The sequence below is a fragment of the Erinaceus europaeus genome, chromosome 20 (assembly GCF_950295315.1).
Source record: "Erinaceus europaeus chromosome 20, mEriEur2.1, whole genome shotgun sequence".
In the NCBI taxonomy this organism is placed as follows: Eukaryota; Metazoa; Chordata; class Mammalia; order Eulipotyphla; family Erinaceidae; genus Erinaceus; species Erinaceus europaeus.
The window spans coordinates 29,493,544-29,509,536 of record NC_080181.1 but is presented as its reverse complement, the minus strand read 5'-3'; the positions used below and the strand labels follow the sequence as shown (position 1 = coordinate 29,509,536).

The 15,993-nt window shown below is 45.3% G+C and overlaps 1 protein-coding gene across 2 annotated transcripts in view; it reads left to right on the top strand.

Annotated features, from left to right (window-relative positions):
* The first annotated feature begins 9,463 nt into the window (after positions 1-9,463).
* SNX19 (sorting nexin 19) overlaps positions 9,464-15,993 on the top strand; it is a 46,617-nt gene continuing 40,087 nt past the window's right edge. For both annotated transcript variants that reach the window (XR_009546806.1, XM_016185039.2), the window contains exons 1-2: positions 9,464-11,681; positions 15,073-15,211. Coding sequence is in view for 1 of the 2 variants with exons in the window: in XM_016185039.2 (XP_016040525.1) it covers positions 9,957-11,681; positions 15,073-15,211 (1,864 nt within the window). In the remaining variant the exon portion in view is untranslated. The remainder of the gene's footprint in view (positions 11,682-15,072; positions 15,212-15,993) is intronic.

The window sequence follows — 15,993 nt, the reverse complement described above, 5'->3', positions numbered from 1 at the left end:
AGCTTCAAAAAGTGGAAAGGGGACATCAGGAATATCCTGATGAAGCTGGGTATCTTGAACCTTGAAATTCTTCTGGTGTGCTTTGCTGGTAGAAACAGTCCTTCCACACCTATCTCAAGAGGTTAGTTTTGCTTTGCCCAAGAAAACTGGAATGGTCTTTCCCAAGAGAGCTGCCTTGCATGATACTGTTGATTCTTCTAAGCCACCCATGCCCCCAACACACACACACACACACACACACACACACACACACACACACACACACACACACACACACACACACACCTTTGTTTCTAGATACAAATTCCTATTCCAGCCAGCCCTAAAAAGTGACCCACTCGGGCATGTAGCACATTCCAAAAAAAAAAAAAAAAGTTTTTTCTAATTTACACATTCCTCCCCATCCTGACAACTGGGTGATACAGATTGGAATACATATTAGAAAAAAACTTAAATTGAATCAAGTCAGATTCACTGAGATGGCTTACTATGTTAGGATTGTAGATTCAATGTTATAGCTAGCAAGGCTACAAAGGAGTCTCACAGTTTTCAAGGCTAACAGAAATATGGACCAAAAACTGACCATCACTAAATGAAATTAAAATGTATTAGTACATTCTAATCTGGTTAGTTTCCAGTCACAATTATGGTATGTAAGCCCTGCTCAATCAGTGTGAGAGATACAAGTGACATGCATTTATATATGTATATGCATATGCATATGCATATGTATATGTATATGTATATGTAATTTAGACAAATCAAGAGTGGAAGAGGAACTAGGGAAAGACACCTGCAGCCCTGCTTCACCACTTATAAAGCTTACCCCTGCAGGTGAGGACCAGGGGCTTGAACCACAGTCCTTGTGCCTTTAACATGTGCACTCAACTAGGTGTGCCAACACCTAGCCCTAAGTGACATGTCTTTCACAAGAACTACATAACATAAACTGTGAGGGACACCCAGCCATGACTCAGACTGAATCTTACCATTGTTATTCCCTAGTGATCAGTTTGAACACTGACGTACCTAGGACTGTTCAGTCTCACTGTCAGGAGCTAAAACTTTTTTTTTCTTCCAGGGTTATTGCTGGGGCTCAGTGCCTACACTATGAATCCATTGCTCCTGGAGGCCATTTTTTTCCATACTGTTGCCCTTGTTGCCGCTGTTATTGTTGCTGCTGGATAGGACAGAGAGAAACCAAGAGAGGAGGGGAAGACAGAGAGGGGGAGAGAAAGACAGACACCAGCAGACCTGCCTCACTGCTGGTAAAGCGACCCCCTGCAGGTGGCTCGAACTGGGATTCTTACACTGGTCCTGTGCTTTGTCCCATGTGTGCTTAACCCACCATGCTACCACCCAACCCCCAGGAACTAAAACTTCTTAAGAAATCTACATAATATATTACAATGTGTGCATATATACTTACATATGATTGGTCCTATTTGTCCGGAGAAGTCTGATTAAAGGGGCCTTTATAAAAGTGATTAGGGTTCAGTGAGATTATATGTATATGTCCTGATCCTACATGATTCATGGCTTATAAGGACAGAGACACCAGAAGGTGAATGTACAAGGGAAAAGCCACATGAAAACCCAGCAAGAAGATGCCCTCTGGTGCCAAAGAGACAACTCACTGGGCAGGGTACATATTCATGAATCAGGTTCAAGTATCAGCACCACATGGGAGATACCATGATACCAGAGGAAGGTCTCCCCCACCTCAATGAATAAGTTGGCCTACAAGTAGTAAACTTGAACATGTGAGAGACTTCAGCTTCTCAAAAAAAAAAAAAAGAAGAAGAAGAAGAAAAAGGAGAAAAGAGAAGAAGAAAGGAAAGAGAAGGTGGTCTGAGAGGTGGTGCAGTGGATGGGACATAGGACTCTCAAGTGTGAGGTCCTAAGTTCAGTCCCCAGCAGCACATGTACCAGAGTGATGTCTGGTTCTTTCTCTCTCTCCTATCACTTCTCATGAATCAATAAATAAAATCTTAAAAAAAAAAAAGAGGGGCCAGGTGGTGGCACACCTGGTTAAGCACACACACTGCAGTATACAAGGACCCAGGTTCAAGCCCCTGGTCCCCATCTGCAGGGGGAAGGCTTTATGAGTGGTGAAGCAGGGCTGCAGATGTCTCTCTGTCTCTCTCCCTCTCTATATCCCCCTCTCCTCTCAATTTCTGTCCGTCTTTATCCAATAATTAATTAATTTTTTAAAAGCATTTAAAAAAAAGAAAGGAAGGAAGAAAGGAAGGAAGGATGGAAGGAAGGAAAGAGAAGAAGTAGTCACTGGCAAATCAACAGAGGGTTCCAGGAGAAGCCAAACCCATCAACACTAAAATAATAAGTAAAATAAGTTTCTGTTGTTTAAGCCTCTCAGTCTGTGGCATTTTGTTATAATAGTTCCAGCAAACTAATTGCAGGCACTTACTCTGCATTTCTTGCATTTTCCTTGACATTGATCTGTTGCTCTTTTCTTCGTGGAAGATTTAACTCATCCCTCAAAGTCCACTCAAATGTCACCTCATCTGTGAAACTTTTCCTAATTCCCTTCATCCCCATATTACAACAGAATTCTCTGTAGTGCTTCTTACATTTTGTGTCAGCATCTGTCTCTTGTCCTAGATTGTGAACTCTTTAATAGAGCAACTTTATAAACTCTGTCTCTGAACTGCCAGTGCCTGACGGATGAATGGATGGGTAGAGATGTGAATAGCTGTAAGGAATGAAATGTGGCTTCCTCTTAAATTGTCTTAACTCCCTGCTGCCCTCTGCAGGCTACTGATTCTCTGCATCTGAAGCTGGTGCTGGAATGCTCTGGGTAACACTCTTATCTCTTCTGGGCTTCTCTCACCTGAATCATTTTCCACCTCACCCAAAGTTTTCTCCTTTAAGTTTTTTATAACCATATTCTACTCTTCTTGTTACATCATTTATCATCTTCCTGGTCACCCCTCTCATGTATCAAGAGTTTTTATACCAAGACCCCAACCCTTGTAACTTCCCATCCTTTTTTAATCTTGCCTCGGAAACTTACTACTGGACCAACAAGGCAACTCACCGGGAGGGTGCCTGGGAGAAGCATCAGTGCTGTGGTGTCTTTCCTGCGTTCCTTTTTTCTGTCTCTTTCTATCTGGAAAGAAAAAATAGCCTAGGTTAAAAATCCCCAACAACAGCAAAGAAAGAAAAAGAGAAGGAAAAAAAAAAAGAAGAAGAAAGAAGGGAAGGGAATTGGAAAAGGGAGAAGTAGATGGAGAGAAGAGAGGACAGAGAGGAGAGGGGAGAGGGAAGGAGAGGTCTGGGAAGACAGCATAGTGTTTCTGCAAAAGACTTTCATGCCCCAGGTTCAACCCTCAGCACCACCATAAGCCAGAGCTAAGCAATGCTCTGGCCTCTCAATCTCTCTCTCTCTGAATCTTTCATTAAAATAAAAATTTTAAATGGTCAAAAATGAAAGAAAGAGAGAGGGAGGCAAAGAAGGAAGGAAGGAAGGAAGGAAAAGAAAAGAAAGAAGCACCTTACTTGGTCACATTCGAACTTCACCCCCCCCACACACACACGTTTTATCTCTAGACACACTGAGTAATAATGACCCTCCCCCTCAAGATGTCTCAGTCCCTTGACCTCTGCCTCCGTTGCCTTAATATGCTATGCAGTTTGAGATGGAAAGATTGCCCTGCATTGCCTGGGAAAACTCAGTGGAATCACAGGGAGTTTTATGAGAGGCAGGCAGGAGGGTAAGGAGGGGAGAGGAAGGGGTGACAGCAGGAGCAGAGGTTGCTATAATGTAGGTCACATGAAAGAGGATACAGAGCCTCTGGAATATGGAAAGGTCAAGAACACGGGCATTCCCTTACAGCCCCCTGAAGAAGCAACCCTGCCAGATAACCTTGACTTCTGGCTCCCAGGATAGTAAGATAACACATCTGTATTCCTGTACACCACTGAGTCTAGGACTTGGCAGAGCAGCACTGGGAAACTACCATCAGCTCCAACAGAATAGCCGTTACCAAAGCATTTGTTCTCACTCACCTACTCTCTCCCAGTTCACAGTCTTAGCTTCCTTTCCTTCCCCAGCCACCTAGACAGAGCGAAGTGCAACTTTGAGAGCTCTATTCTCAGGATGCCAAGGCCCGACCCCTTCACTTCATCTACCTTGACAGGTCAAGCTGCACCAGCCAAGCTCCTGCTGTCTGGTCCCTGACACGGAGGACAGCACACAGCTTACAGGGGAAAGGGCTCAGTGATAAGTACAAGAACCAGTGAAAACTCAGGACACCTGACCTAGTCTAGGCCTCTGTTTATTCTTTCACACAACCTTCATTATCAACTCCTCTTTCTATCTTCTTTTTCCTTCCCTTCCCTTCCCTTCCCTTCCCTCCCCTCCCCTCCCTTTCCCTTCTCTTTTTTTTTTAATATTTATTTTATTTATTTATTCCCTTTTGTTGCCCTTGTTGTTTTATTGTTGTAGTTATTATTGTTGTTGTCGTTGTTGGATAGGTCAGAGAGAAATGGAGAGAGGAGGGGAAGACAGACAGGAGGAGAGAAAGATAGACACCTGCAGACCTGCTTCACCGCCTGTGAAGCGACTCCCCTGCAGGTGGGGAGCCAGGGTTCGAACCGGGATCCTTATGCCGGTCCTTGTGCTTTGCGCCACCTGAGCTTAACCCGCTGCGCTACAGCCTGACTCCCTTCTCTCTCTTTCTTTATTATTTAATAAAGACATAGAGAAATCAAGAGGGAAAGGAAGGATAGAGAAGGACACACACACACACCTGCAGCACTGCTTCACCACACATGAGGCTTTTCTCCTGAAGGTGGGGGCTGAGGGCTTAAACCTGGGTCCTTGAGCATTGTAACACATATGCTTTACTGGGTGCTCCCTGCCTTCTATTTCTCACAGCAATGGCTTCCAATCTGTCTCTCTTTTCAGGTCAAATACCCTCACCCCGTTTCCTTAGTGAGTCTCCTGGACTTCTGTTTGTTTATTTGTTATGTTTCTGAGAGGGATATATGTATATAAATATATCCCTTTCAAAAACATATCTATCACTCATTAAAATAAATTTTAAGAAATGAGCAAAAATAAAGGTAAGAAGAAAGGAAGGGTATAAACACACACACACAAATGAAAGGGGATTTAAGCCATTTTCCCTCCTTTCTTCTTTTCTTCTTTTTTACTCAGAGCACTGCTCAGCTCTGTCTTATGGTGGTGCGGGGACTGAACCTAGGACTTTGGAGTCTCAAGCATGAGCCTGTTTGCATAACATTTATGCTATCTCTCTCTGTCTCTTTCTGTCTCTCTCTCTCCCCCCCACCTGTGTATTCATAGCAACAGTATTTAGAAGATGGAAAAATGAGAGAAAAAAACATATTCAAAAAGTTTGACCCATTTTCTTAAAATCACAGGTGACAGTTAAGCCACAGCTATCTGTGTCAGCATGTTTTAATCTGAAAACACAATGACCAGTGAACGGTAGCAACTGCTTGGTACTATCCTTATAAAATAAGGGGGGAAAACCTATGCACATTAGATAGATGGGGAGTCATGATATATTCGTCTAGAATACTTTTTTTTTTTCTTTAAACACAGGAGTAGTGCGCAGTTGCCACTATCCATCTTAGAGATGCTTTTATTTTTTTAAAACACAAGCAAGGCAAAATAGTAAAGTCAATAACCTAGGTGATAGGAATGCCACAGTTTATGTGCCAAGATGAGAGAGGGATAGTATCAGAGGGCATGTACTCAGACAATCTGGGAGAGGGAACTAAGTCTCTTGCTGAGGTCCCCTTTGCTCTCACTGTTCCAGCCTGTGTCTCAAAGCCCCTACAAGACCTCCCCTCTCTCCTTCCCCTGCTCTCTCTGCCCTGCCTTCCCTTTATGCACCTGACTTCCTTTTCACTTCCCAACCTGAGGAGTTAACTCCCTGGGAAGGCTTTCTGGGCACACCCCACCCCCATTCCCCCAGCTGACCATCCCTTTTTGTGTGTGTCCCCACATTACTGTACCTCTGTTCTTCTGTTTACTACAACTGTTCTGTTACAAGATGCTGGATTATACATGAATGTTTAATTACATACCTCTCACTATGTGCGTCTTTCCTTAATGAGACTGCGAGGCCCCTGGAGGCCAATTACAACGGCTCTTCTCTCTTATTATCCCCGGATATCCTGCAGTATGTTTGCAATTTTTGGAGGAACCATAAACAGGAGAGTAGGAAGCTCCTGGTTTGAGTTGTGATCTGGCTGTCAGCCCCCTACCACCACAGAGAGGCACCCTCAGCAGCAGCAGCATCAGACACCCCCTGCCCCGTGATGAATCTGTTTGGAGACTGAGGCCTCCCCCAGACCCCAGGATGGAGCTCACATTGCTCAAGGTGAAAAGTGCCCTGGCAGGTTCATCTGAGAGTCCTGCTTCATCAAGTCCACTTCAGAATCAAGTGGACACCCCTGGCTACCTCCGTGCTCCAGACCATCTGGTCAGGTGGCAGAATGCCCACTCACAAGGGCAGCTTCTCCCTGCCCTAGACAGTTCCAGGTTACATTGCCTGGTAAACTTTCTCTCTGAACTGAGATCTTCAAAACCGTCACTTGTCCCTCCCTCATTCACTCCTCCAGCTTTGTCCTCAGCCATTTGGCGGGTGCCTATGTGTCCAGAGCACCACTCTGTGCTTATAACTGCCACCCCTAGAAGAGCAGAGTGTTCATTTTGGTGGGTAAAAAAAGACGGGAAAGAAGCAATATTCATGGGGGTCGGGCGGTAGCGCAGCGGGTTAAGTGCACATGACGCAAAGCGCAAGGACCAGCAGAAGGATCCCAATTCGAGCCTCCAGCTCCCCACTTGCAGGAGAGTTGCTTCACAAGTGGTGAAGCAGGTCTGCAGGTGTCTATCTTTCTCTCCCCCTGTCTTCACCTCCTCTCTCCATTTCTCTCTGTCCTAATCAACAATGAATGACACCAACAACAACAGTAATGACCACAACAAGGCTACAGCAACAAGGGCAACAAAAGGGGGCAAAAATGATGTCCAGGAGCAGTGGATTCATGGTGCAGCCACTGAGCCCCAGCAATAACCCTGGAGGAAAATATATATATATACACACACATATATATATATATGAAGCAATATTCACTAGTCATTCACAACTTAAGACCCATTTCTGTGGGAATGAAAATAGCAGTGAGGTCAACTGTGTCCTAAAAACATTGGCCAGCAGTCATTCCTCAAGGATGTGTCCAGTCATATTCCTGGGCATGATGATCCTAAATCATAGGTTCAGGGGTGGCTGTGGTGCAATTGGTTGAGGGCTTGAATTCAAGACCCCAGCTCCCATCTACAGGGAGGAAGCTTTATGAGTGGTAAAGCAGTGCTATAGGTGTATTCTTTTCTCTCTCCTTAACTATCTCTTGTTCCCTCTCAATTTCCTGTCCTATCAAGTTAAATAAACAAAAAAAAAAAAAGAAGAAGAAAGAAAAAGAAAAAACTGCCACTGGAAATAGTGGATTCATTGCAAAGGTACTGAGCCCAAGCAGCAACTCTAGTGGCAATAAAAACAATTAATTTTTTTTTAAAAGTTATAGGTTGATGTGAACTACATTCCACAGCAAAATTATGGTCTTGTTTATACTCTAAAAAAATCACTGACCCAATAGTATAAACAGAAAGAAGAGGATAAAATCCAACAGTTTTGGAACAGTTTGGAACAGTTTTGGGTTGGAGTTTACCTGGAAGTTCCTGGTAACAGATATTTAGAAGAGGTGTGCAATTGCATCTCTAAAACCCAATGTTAAAAATTTATAATAGAGATGGGAGTGGTAGCAACCTGTTTGAGCACACCTGTTACAATGCACAAGGACCCGAGTTCAAGCCCCCAGTCCCCACTGCAGGGGGAGAGCTCACAAGTGCTGAAGTTGTGTTGCAGGTGTCTCTCTGTCTCTCTCTCTTCCCCATAGTTTCAGGCTATCTCTATCCAATAACTAAAGATTTAAAAAAATTTAAAAACCTTTAAAAAATTGATAATAGGGGACAGGTGGTGGCATACCCAACTGAACACACATGTTACCATGTGCAAAGACCTGAGTTCAAGCCCCTGGTCTCTCACCTGCAAGGAGGGAAGCCTTCATGAGTAGTGAAACAGTGCTGCAGGTGCCTTTCTTTTTCTCTCCCTCCCTATCTCTCCCCTCTCCATTTCTTTCTGTCCTGTCAAATCAAATCTAAAGAAAAAGTGATGGTGATGCTGCTGCTGCTGATAATGATAATAATAATAATAATAATAATAATAATAATAGGCAATTAATGCTATAATCATTAAAGGGTGCCTGAGTTCACAGAGAATGCTGAGCAACCAGGAGTCGCTCTGGCCAAATGATAGACATTCGGTATCAACATGACCAAGAGGGCTGCAGTGTATACAGATCTCCAAGGGAACAACATGGGGAAGGAAGCTGACACGCTCTTAGCCATGGTCGGTGCTGGTGACAGATGCCCTGTCTTCCTGTAAGTAACCCTGCCCGTGTTCACAACGAAGGCGAAATTCACTAAAACCAAACACCAGGAGGTATGCTTCAAAATAAACGCATTAGAGGATTATCTGAAAACACAGCTGTTCCTTGACATTCTACATATATATATATATATATATATATATATATATATATATATATATATATATATATTTGGGGAGGGGAGAGGAAGAGATGGAAGATGATTGAAAGAAACAATCACTCTTGAGGATTTAACATAAAGGCTACTTTCTTTATGGAGCTGCCACCCTCCCTCAACTGTTACACCCGCTCGTCGGCTTTCCTTCCCCTGAACCCCTAAAGGATTCTGCATTTGCTATGTTGGTACTGACTAACATGACGAGAAACCCACTCTCGACCTCAACATTCGTTCTCCAAATAAACCCCAGGGCTTCTATTCCTCCACACCACCACCACAGTGGCTGAATAAAGCAGATGTGCAAAAGATTCAGCTGCTTGTACAATGCCACCAGTCGATGACCCCAAATCACAAATATGATTTTGCCGTGCAGGGTATGAAATTTAAATCAATCTCGACATCGCTTTATACCTTGTAATCTGCAATTCCTGAGAGACAATGCCCAATATACTGTGGATTAAAGGTGGCAGCGGGCCCCTGTGGGAAATGAGGTAGATATTTAAAGGTATCAGGTCCTGGGAAACATGCCCACGTAGGATTAAAACAAACTAGATTTCTGGGGGCCTGTTTAAGCAGTAAAGGCTACGCTGCAAACTCTATTTACTACAAATAATTAGAGCTGGGAATGTGGGTCCCCGAAGGGCTAACATTGGTGAGCATGCGCACTGCGTTTACCCAAAAACCGGAGACCCGGTGGATTGGTGCTGCCGCAGCCGCTGCTCACCACCAGGGGACGCCGGGCAACGCCGCATCACTGGATATGCGACCGCTTTCCCAGAATGCCTCGCTCCGCGCACGTCGACCCGGAAGCTGTCGCCGGCGGCCGGCCGGGGCCGGCAGCCCTGACAAGCTGGGCTGCTGAGGGGCAGCGGCCGCCTCGGCCAGGCTGAGGGTTTCTCCCAGGCGGGCGGGCGTGCGGGGGAGAAACTCCTGTTTCACCGCGCATCCCGCTTCGTCTGCCCCCCCCCCCCGGCGCTGTGTGGCCGGGTCCTGCCGCGCCCGATCGCCGGCGTCTGTAAGTGTTGGATGAGGGGGGAATCCCCTCCGCAAGGCCGGCACAGCCCTTCAGAGGCAGCGAAGTGGCTCTGGACGCGGGCGGGATGGAGGCCGCTCGGCAGCTTTGAGAGCAGCTTCGGGGCGACGCGGAGCCGCCGGGGTCGTTCTGCAACACTCGTAGAACTTGCAGGGCCCTGGAGGGCACCTCGGATTTCCCTCATATCCGGGGCACAGTCCATGCCCCGTCCCCTACCTCGGAAATAAAGTGGACGGAGGGGACGGGAGGTCTGACTTGGGCGCCATGAAGGCAGAGACGGCGACCTCCTCGGAGACGCCGGGGGCGTCGAGCTGTGGCCTCCTGAGCCAGCTGAATAACCGGAAGCTGGTGGTGGCCGGGGTCGTGCTGGGGTGGCTCCTGATCCTTCACTTCCTGGTCAACGTGTGGCTCCTGTGCCTTCTGTCCGCGTCGCTGATGGTGCTGGGAGGATGGCTGGGCACCGGCGCCATTGTGGGGACTAAGGGCCGGCTGCACCTGGAACGCTTCATCCCCGTGGCCCACTGTCCCCCGAACCCGGAGGCGGAAAGACAGCTGGAGCAGGAGATCAACCGCACCATCCAGATGGTTATTCGGGACTTTGTGTCTTCTTGGTACCGCTCAGTGAGCCAGGAGCCGGCCTTCGAGGAGGAGATGGAGGCGGCCATGCGCGGCCTGACGCAGGAGCTCCGCAGGAGGATGGGTAAGGTGGACAGAGCCGGGCTCACCCAGAAGGTGCTGACGCTCTGCGGCTGCCACTTGCAGAGCTACATCCAGGCCAAGGAGGCCATGGCAGAGAAGCACAGTGGTGTCTCGAACCCTGCCAAGCTCTGGGAAGCTTACTGCCAGATCACCAGCCCACACCCCGCCATGCAAAGCCCCAGTACTGAAGTCAGCTATACACGTGCCATTGTCGATGTGCTGCTTCACGGTCTGGTGCCAAAGCCCCACTTGGAGACACGGACAGGACGCCATGTAGTGGTGGAACTCATTACCTGCAATGTCATCCTACCGCTGATCAACAAGCTGTCAGATCCCGACTGGATCCACCTTATACTCGTGGCCATATTTTCCAAGAATAGGGGTCATGCAGCAGTCGTGGCTAAGCCACTCTGCCCCACCACTGCCCCGGAACAGCGCTCAGAGCCAGCTTCTCTGCCGCTGTCTGGCGAGGGCCGCAGCCCACCAGAAGCAAGAGCCCCTTCCTCAGCAGTGGCAGCCGCCCCCGTCCTTCTACATTACAGTGACCCCGAAGGGCCTTCACGCCCCTCCCTAGTGGTTGAAGGAAACCATGAGACTATCGAGGGAGATTCAGGAAGGGTTTCTGAAGAAAGAAAAGTAGAAAACAGCTCAGCTCACTTCCTACAGCCAGCTTCCAGAGGCCCCTTGTTCTTATGTGAAGATACAGAACTGGAATCTCCACTATCAGAACTGAGCAAAGAAACCATCATGCTCATGACCCCAGGCAGCTTCCTCTCAGAAAAGGTTCAGGATGCCCTGTGTGCCCTAGAAAGTTCTCAGACCGAGTCTAAGTACAGTGAGAGATCTGAGGGGATCAGAGGAACAGAAGTCGAGGAGGCACCAAGAATAGAGACAGAAACGAACTTGCTGGACTCCATGCTGCTTCCCTGCCCAGAGATTCAGATTGACACCACAGACACGGAAATAGAACAAGAGGATGTTACCTCTCTTCCAGCTTTCCTGCCAAGTCCAGAAACAACTTGTCCAGCACGACCCTCATCCTTAGAGAAAGATCTCACTGATAGTGTCAGCTCCCTAGATCCTAGTCTGTCACAAGTTCTGCTTTCCTCCTCTCTACCTGATCCACCTGGCCCTCCACCTGGTCCTCTCAATTCTGCCACCTTCAGCTTTGAGCCTTTAAGCAGTCCAGATGGCCCAGTTGTGATCCAAAACCTTCGTATTACTGGCACTATCACTGCTCGAGAACATAGTGGCACTGGGTTCCACCCCTACACCCTCTACACAGTGAAGGTAACAGGATTAGAACTCTCTGGGCTGAAGATGGTTTAAAGAACAGTGTTGATGAACTAGTGCTTTTAAGGAGAGAACTTACTCATAGGTTTTTTTTTTTTTTTCTGTTCAACAGGCATGTCAGTCTCTTTTTAATTTATGTATTATTGGATAGAGACAGAAAGAAATTGAGAGGGGAGGAGGTGTCAGGGAGAGAGACAGAAAGACACCTGCAGCCCTCCTTCATCACTCCTGAAGCATTCTCCCTGCATGTGGGGGCCTGGATCCTTGCACACTGTAATATATGTGCTTAACCAGGTGTGCCACTGCCTGGTCCGGCATCTCAATCTCTATGTGACTGGTCTGCAGCTTATCTATAAAGAGAATAGTTGCATCCATTAACCACATAAGCAATCCTAGAATCTCAGGGCCCTGAAAAAGCCGAGGGTTTTATTTTTCAGTGCCTTCCAAATCTGGCTGTATTTCAAAATCACTGGAGCTATTTTATAAATATACAGATTCTGATAAGAATGTGATGGATTCCAGCACTACATACATCTTTTTAAATACAACTCTCAGGGCCCTGGCAGTGGCACACCCCGTTAAACCCACTCGTTATCATACTCAAGGACCTGAGTTCAAGCCTCCCAGTTCCCACCTGCAGGGATGAGGGGGGACGTATCATGAGTTAAGAGGCAGTGATAAGGTGTCTCTCCTACTCAGTAAAAGAAAAAAAGGGGGGGCGGTGGAATGTCTGCTGGGAGAAGTGGATTTGTAGTATGGACACCAAGCCCCAGAAATAACTTTGAATTCAGAAAACAAACAAACAAACAAAACTGTGCAGGCAGCCTGTCCTAGAACCAATTAATAGGGAGCTGTTGGAAGCAACACCAACCATTCAACCATCTGATAAATGCACCTCCTCCATTGCTGAGAATTTGGAACTTAGTACATTCTGAGGTATGTGTGTGTGTGTGTGTGTGTGTGTGTGTGTGTGTAGATAACTGGCCTCCCTAAAACAAAATGTAAATAATAGTAGTGTCTGAAAAAGAAAAAAAAAAAGAACAAGAAAACAAGTTTAGAAAATATTTCTAGACAGATATTTATACATTGGGTTTTACTTTCTCATCCTAAATCCAAAAAAACTACCCACACAGTCTAAGTACTGTACTCTCCCAGGCTATCCTATCCATGAGAGCGAGAACTTTCCTGATCTGATTAGCACAGTTGTAGCATAGAGCTAATATTTGGAAAGATCCCAACATTTTCAAGTAGAGCTGAATGGTAATAATCAGAAGCATGCATATGCATACACATATATGTACCCATTGTAACGTAGACAAGTTTTATTTTATTATTTTTTAAATATTTTTATCTATTATTGGATAGAGGCAGAGAGAAATTGAGAGGGGGGAGAGGTAGAAAGGGAGAGACAGAGACACCTGCAGCCCTGCTTCACCACTCTTGAAGCTTCCCCTTGCAGGTAGGGACCAGGAGCTTGAATCTGGGTCCTTGTGCACTGTAGTGTGTGAGCTCAACCAGGTGTGCCACCGCCCGGCCCCTGTAGACAAGTTTTAAAAGTACAAAAGTTTGGTCACAGAACACTCAGTTTAATTTGGAAGGATTGATAAAACATGGCAACCATTTGTTTGGATTTTTATTTTGTTGTTCTCCTGTTCATAGGATTGGCATCTTTCTTGCATCTAAGAATTAACTTCTGGCTGTAAACCATTAATCCCCCAATAAAGAAATTAAAAAAAAATAAAAATTTATGGGGCCAGCAAATTGCTCACTTGGATAGTGCATAAACCAGGTTTCTGCCCAGCCTCCACTGCATCAGAGGAAGCTTTGGTGGTATTTCTTCACTCTCACTTCTCTGCCTGTCTGTCTCTGTCTTTACAAGGAAAAAGAAAAAGAAAAACAGTGTTGATTTCTGCACCTTTTATTTTCTATTTATGACATAGTCCAACACCGAACATACATTCTTTTCACTAGCAGTACAATTAAAGTTGATGGATAAAATTTTTAAGTTCATAGTCTTTCACCCACTATTTACTTATTGTTGCTGAATGTTGACACTTGCTACTCACCCCCAAGTAAACATTTGGAGAACAAAGGTGACAAGATATTATAGCTAAGTTTGTATAATTTGAGATTGGATTTTGAACGTTCATGGGGGCATATTATAGTGATGATCTGAAATTGTTTATTACACTTTCTGATAGTAAAATATAGTTATGTAAAATAGTTATGTAGTAGATGTGAACGTATCAGTATTGACTAGTGTTCTTTAAACAACAGTTATTCCACAGAAAACATCATAACTCCTAGGTGTTCCAAATTTGAGATCTGTAGCCTGAATTCCAACTCTGTCTCTCACCCAGAACTTTCCTTCTGACCTACCAGCTTGAAGGACCACTTTGCACAAGTCAATTATCATAAATACTTCTTCTTGGCTCTGGCAGACTTTAGAATACCAGCCTCAAGCCCAAGCCCTATCATTAAGGAAATCATTTTCTTCTATCACTTGCTATAATATAAATCCTTGAACCACAACAAATCTTGCTTCTTCTGGAAGGAACACATATATGGTTCTTCAATAGCATTTCATTATGTCTTAACTCCTTTGCCCCCAAATCTTCCCCCTTGTAAGTTGTAACTTTCCTGCTATCTGGAGTGCTCACTGTGGTGAAAGCATATAGTGAAGATTATCCTTTCTCATATACTAGTCCTCCAGACAAATGAATAGAGCAAGTCGTCTTTTACAGTGTCTCCAATATTCACATGACTTTTAATCTCATACTTAGTACTTAGGGGAAAAAAAAAAAAGAAATCAGTTCAATTCTAAGAGGAACAGTCTTCCCAAAGCAAGATAATAAAACACATCCATGTCCTTGTAATACCCCCCATGCAAACAAATGGTTTTTGTACATTGGATGTTTTGGATTATTCTCCCCTTGTGCCTCCAAAGTAATAAGGTCACTAGATGAGTACAATGACAAAATGTTTATCCCCTTAAAATATTCCCCTCTATAACTTAGGGGGAGAAGAGCTGGTGTCATTTTTGTTCCTGTTCTGTTTTGTTTTCTACTCTTGAGTTTTGAAAAAAATAGTGATACCACCCTCCTTGTAAGTAAAGGAGGTATATGCAGAAGAGGACTTCAAGAAGGAAGAAATTGTTTAGAGCAGTCAAAATCATTGTTCAGTTTCTGGACTACCTGTGTTGGGAAATGCATCTTATACCTAAAATCAGGCACTTTGGAAATTTGATATTTTCATTGTCACGTAGTGTAATACTCAGAGATCATAGTTTGAGGAGCAGAAAGGGGGCATCTCCCTCCCTGTGTCTCTACACTTCTTCTAGACTGTGAGCTTTGGAACTGATTCCTAAATCAATGTGTTCTTTCCACAGTATGAGACCGCACTCGACAGTGAGAATAGCAGTGGCGTGCAGCAGTTGGCCTACCACACTGTAAATCGCCGCTACCGCGAGTTCTTGAACCTGCAGACCCGTCTTGAAGAAAAATCAGATCTCCGAAAGTTCATCAAAAGTCCGAAGTTGCCCCAGTCCCACACTGCTTACTTGTTTTTTCATGTATTTAGCCACCCTGTTCTGAGGCCTGTCTGATTGTGAGGAGAAGTAGAGGAGGGAAACAGAATCAAAAGGTCTTTTGCTCCCCTGGTATGCTTTCAGGAGTTTGAGGTTTTAGAACTGGACAGCACTGGCTACATTCTTTCAGTAGTACTCTTGTGTTGCTGTGTGCTTTGTTTGTGATTATATCTAGTTTGTTTAAGAGAGAAACTTTTACATATCCAGAAAACCTTTACACCTTTCCTTTTTATTTTTATCTTTTTATTGCCACCGGGGTTATCACTGGGGCTCAGTGCCAACACAAAAAATCCATTGCTCCCAGCGGCCATTTTTTTTTCTTCTTTATTTATTTATTTTTTTTAGGACAGAGAGAAATTGAGAAGGTGGGAGGTCGAGAGGGAGCGAGAAAGACATCTGCAGACCTGCTTCACCACTTGTGAAGCTTCCTCCTCTGCAGGTGGGGAGTGGCATCTTGAACCTGGATCCTTGCACATTATAATGTGTAAACTCTGCTGACTGTGCCACTGCTCAGTCCCCTCCACCTTTTTCCCCCCTCCCTTTGTTGCTCTTGTAGCCTTGTGGTTATTGTTGTTGATGATGTCATTCGTTGTTGAATAGGACAGAGAGAAATGGAGAGAGGAGGGGAAGACAGAGACGGGGAGAGAAAGATAGACACCTGCAGACCTGCTTCACTGCCTGTGAAGCGGCTCCCCTGTAGGTGGGGAGCCGGGGGCTCAAACC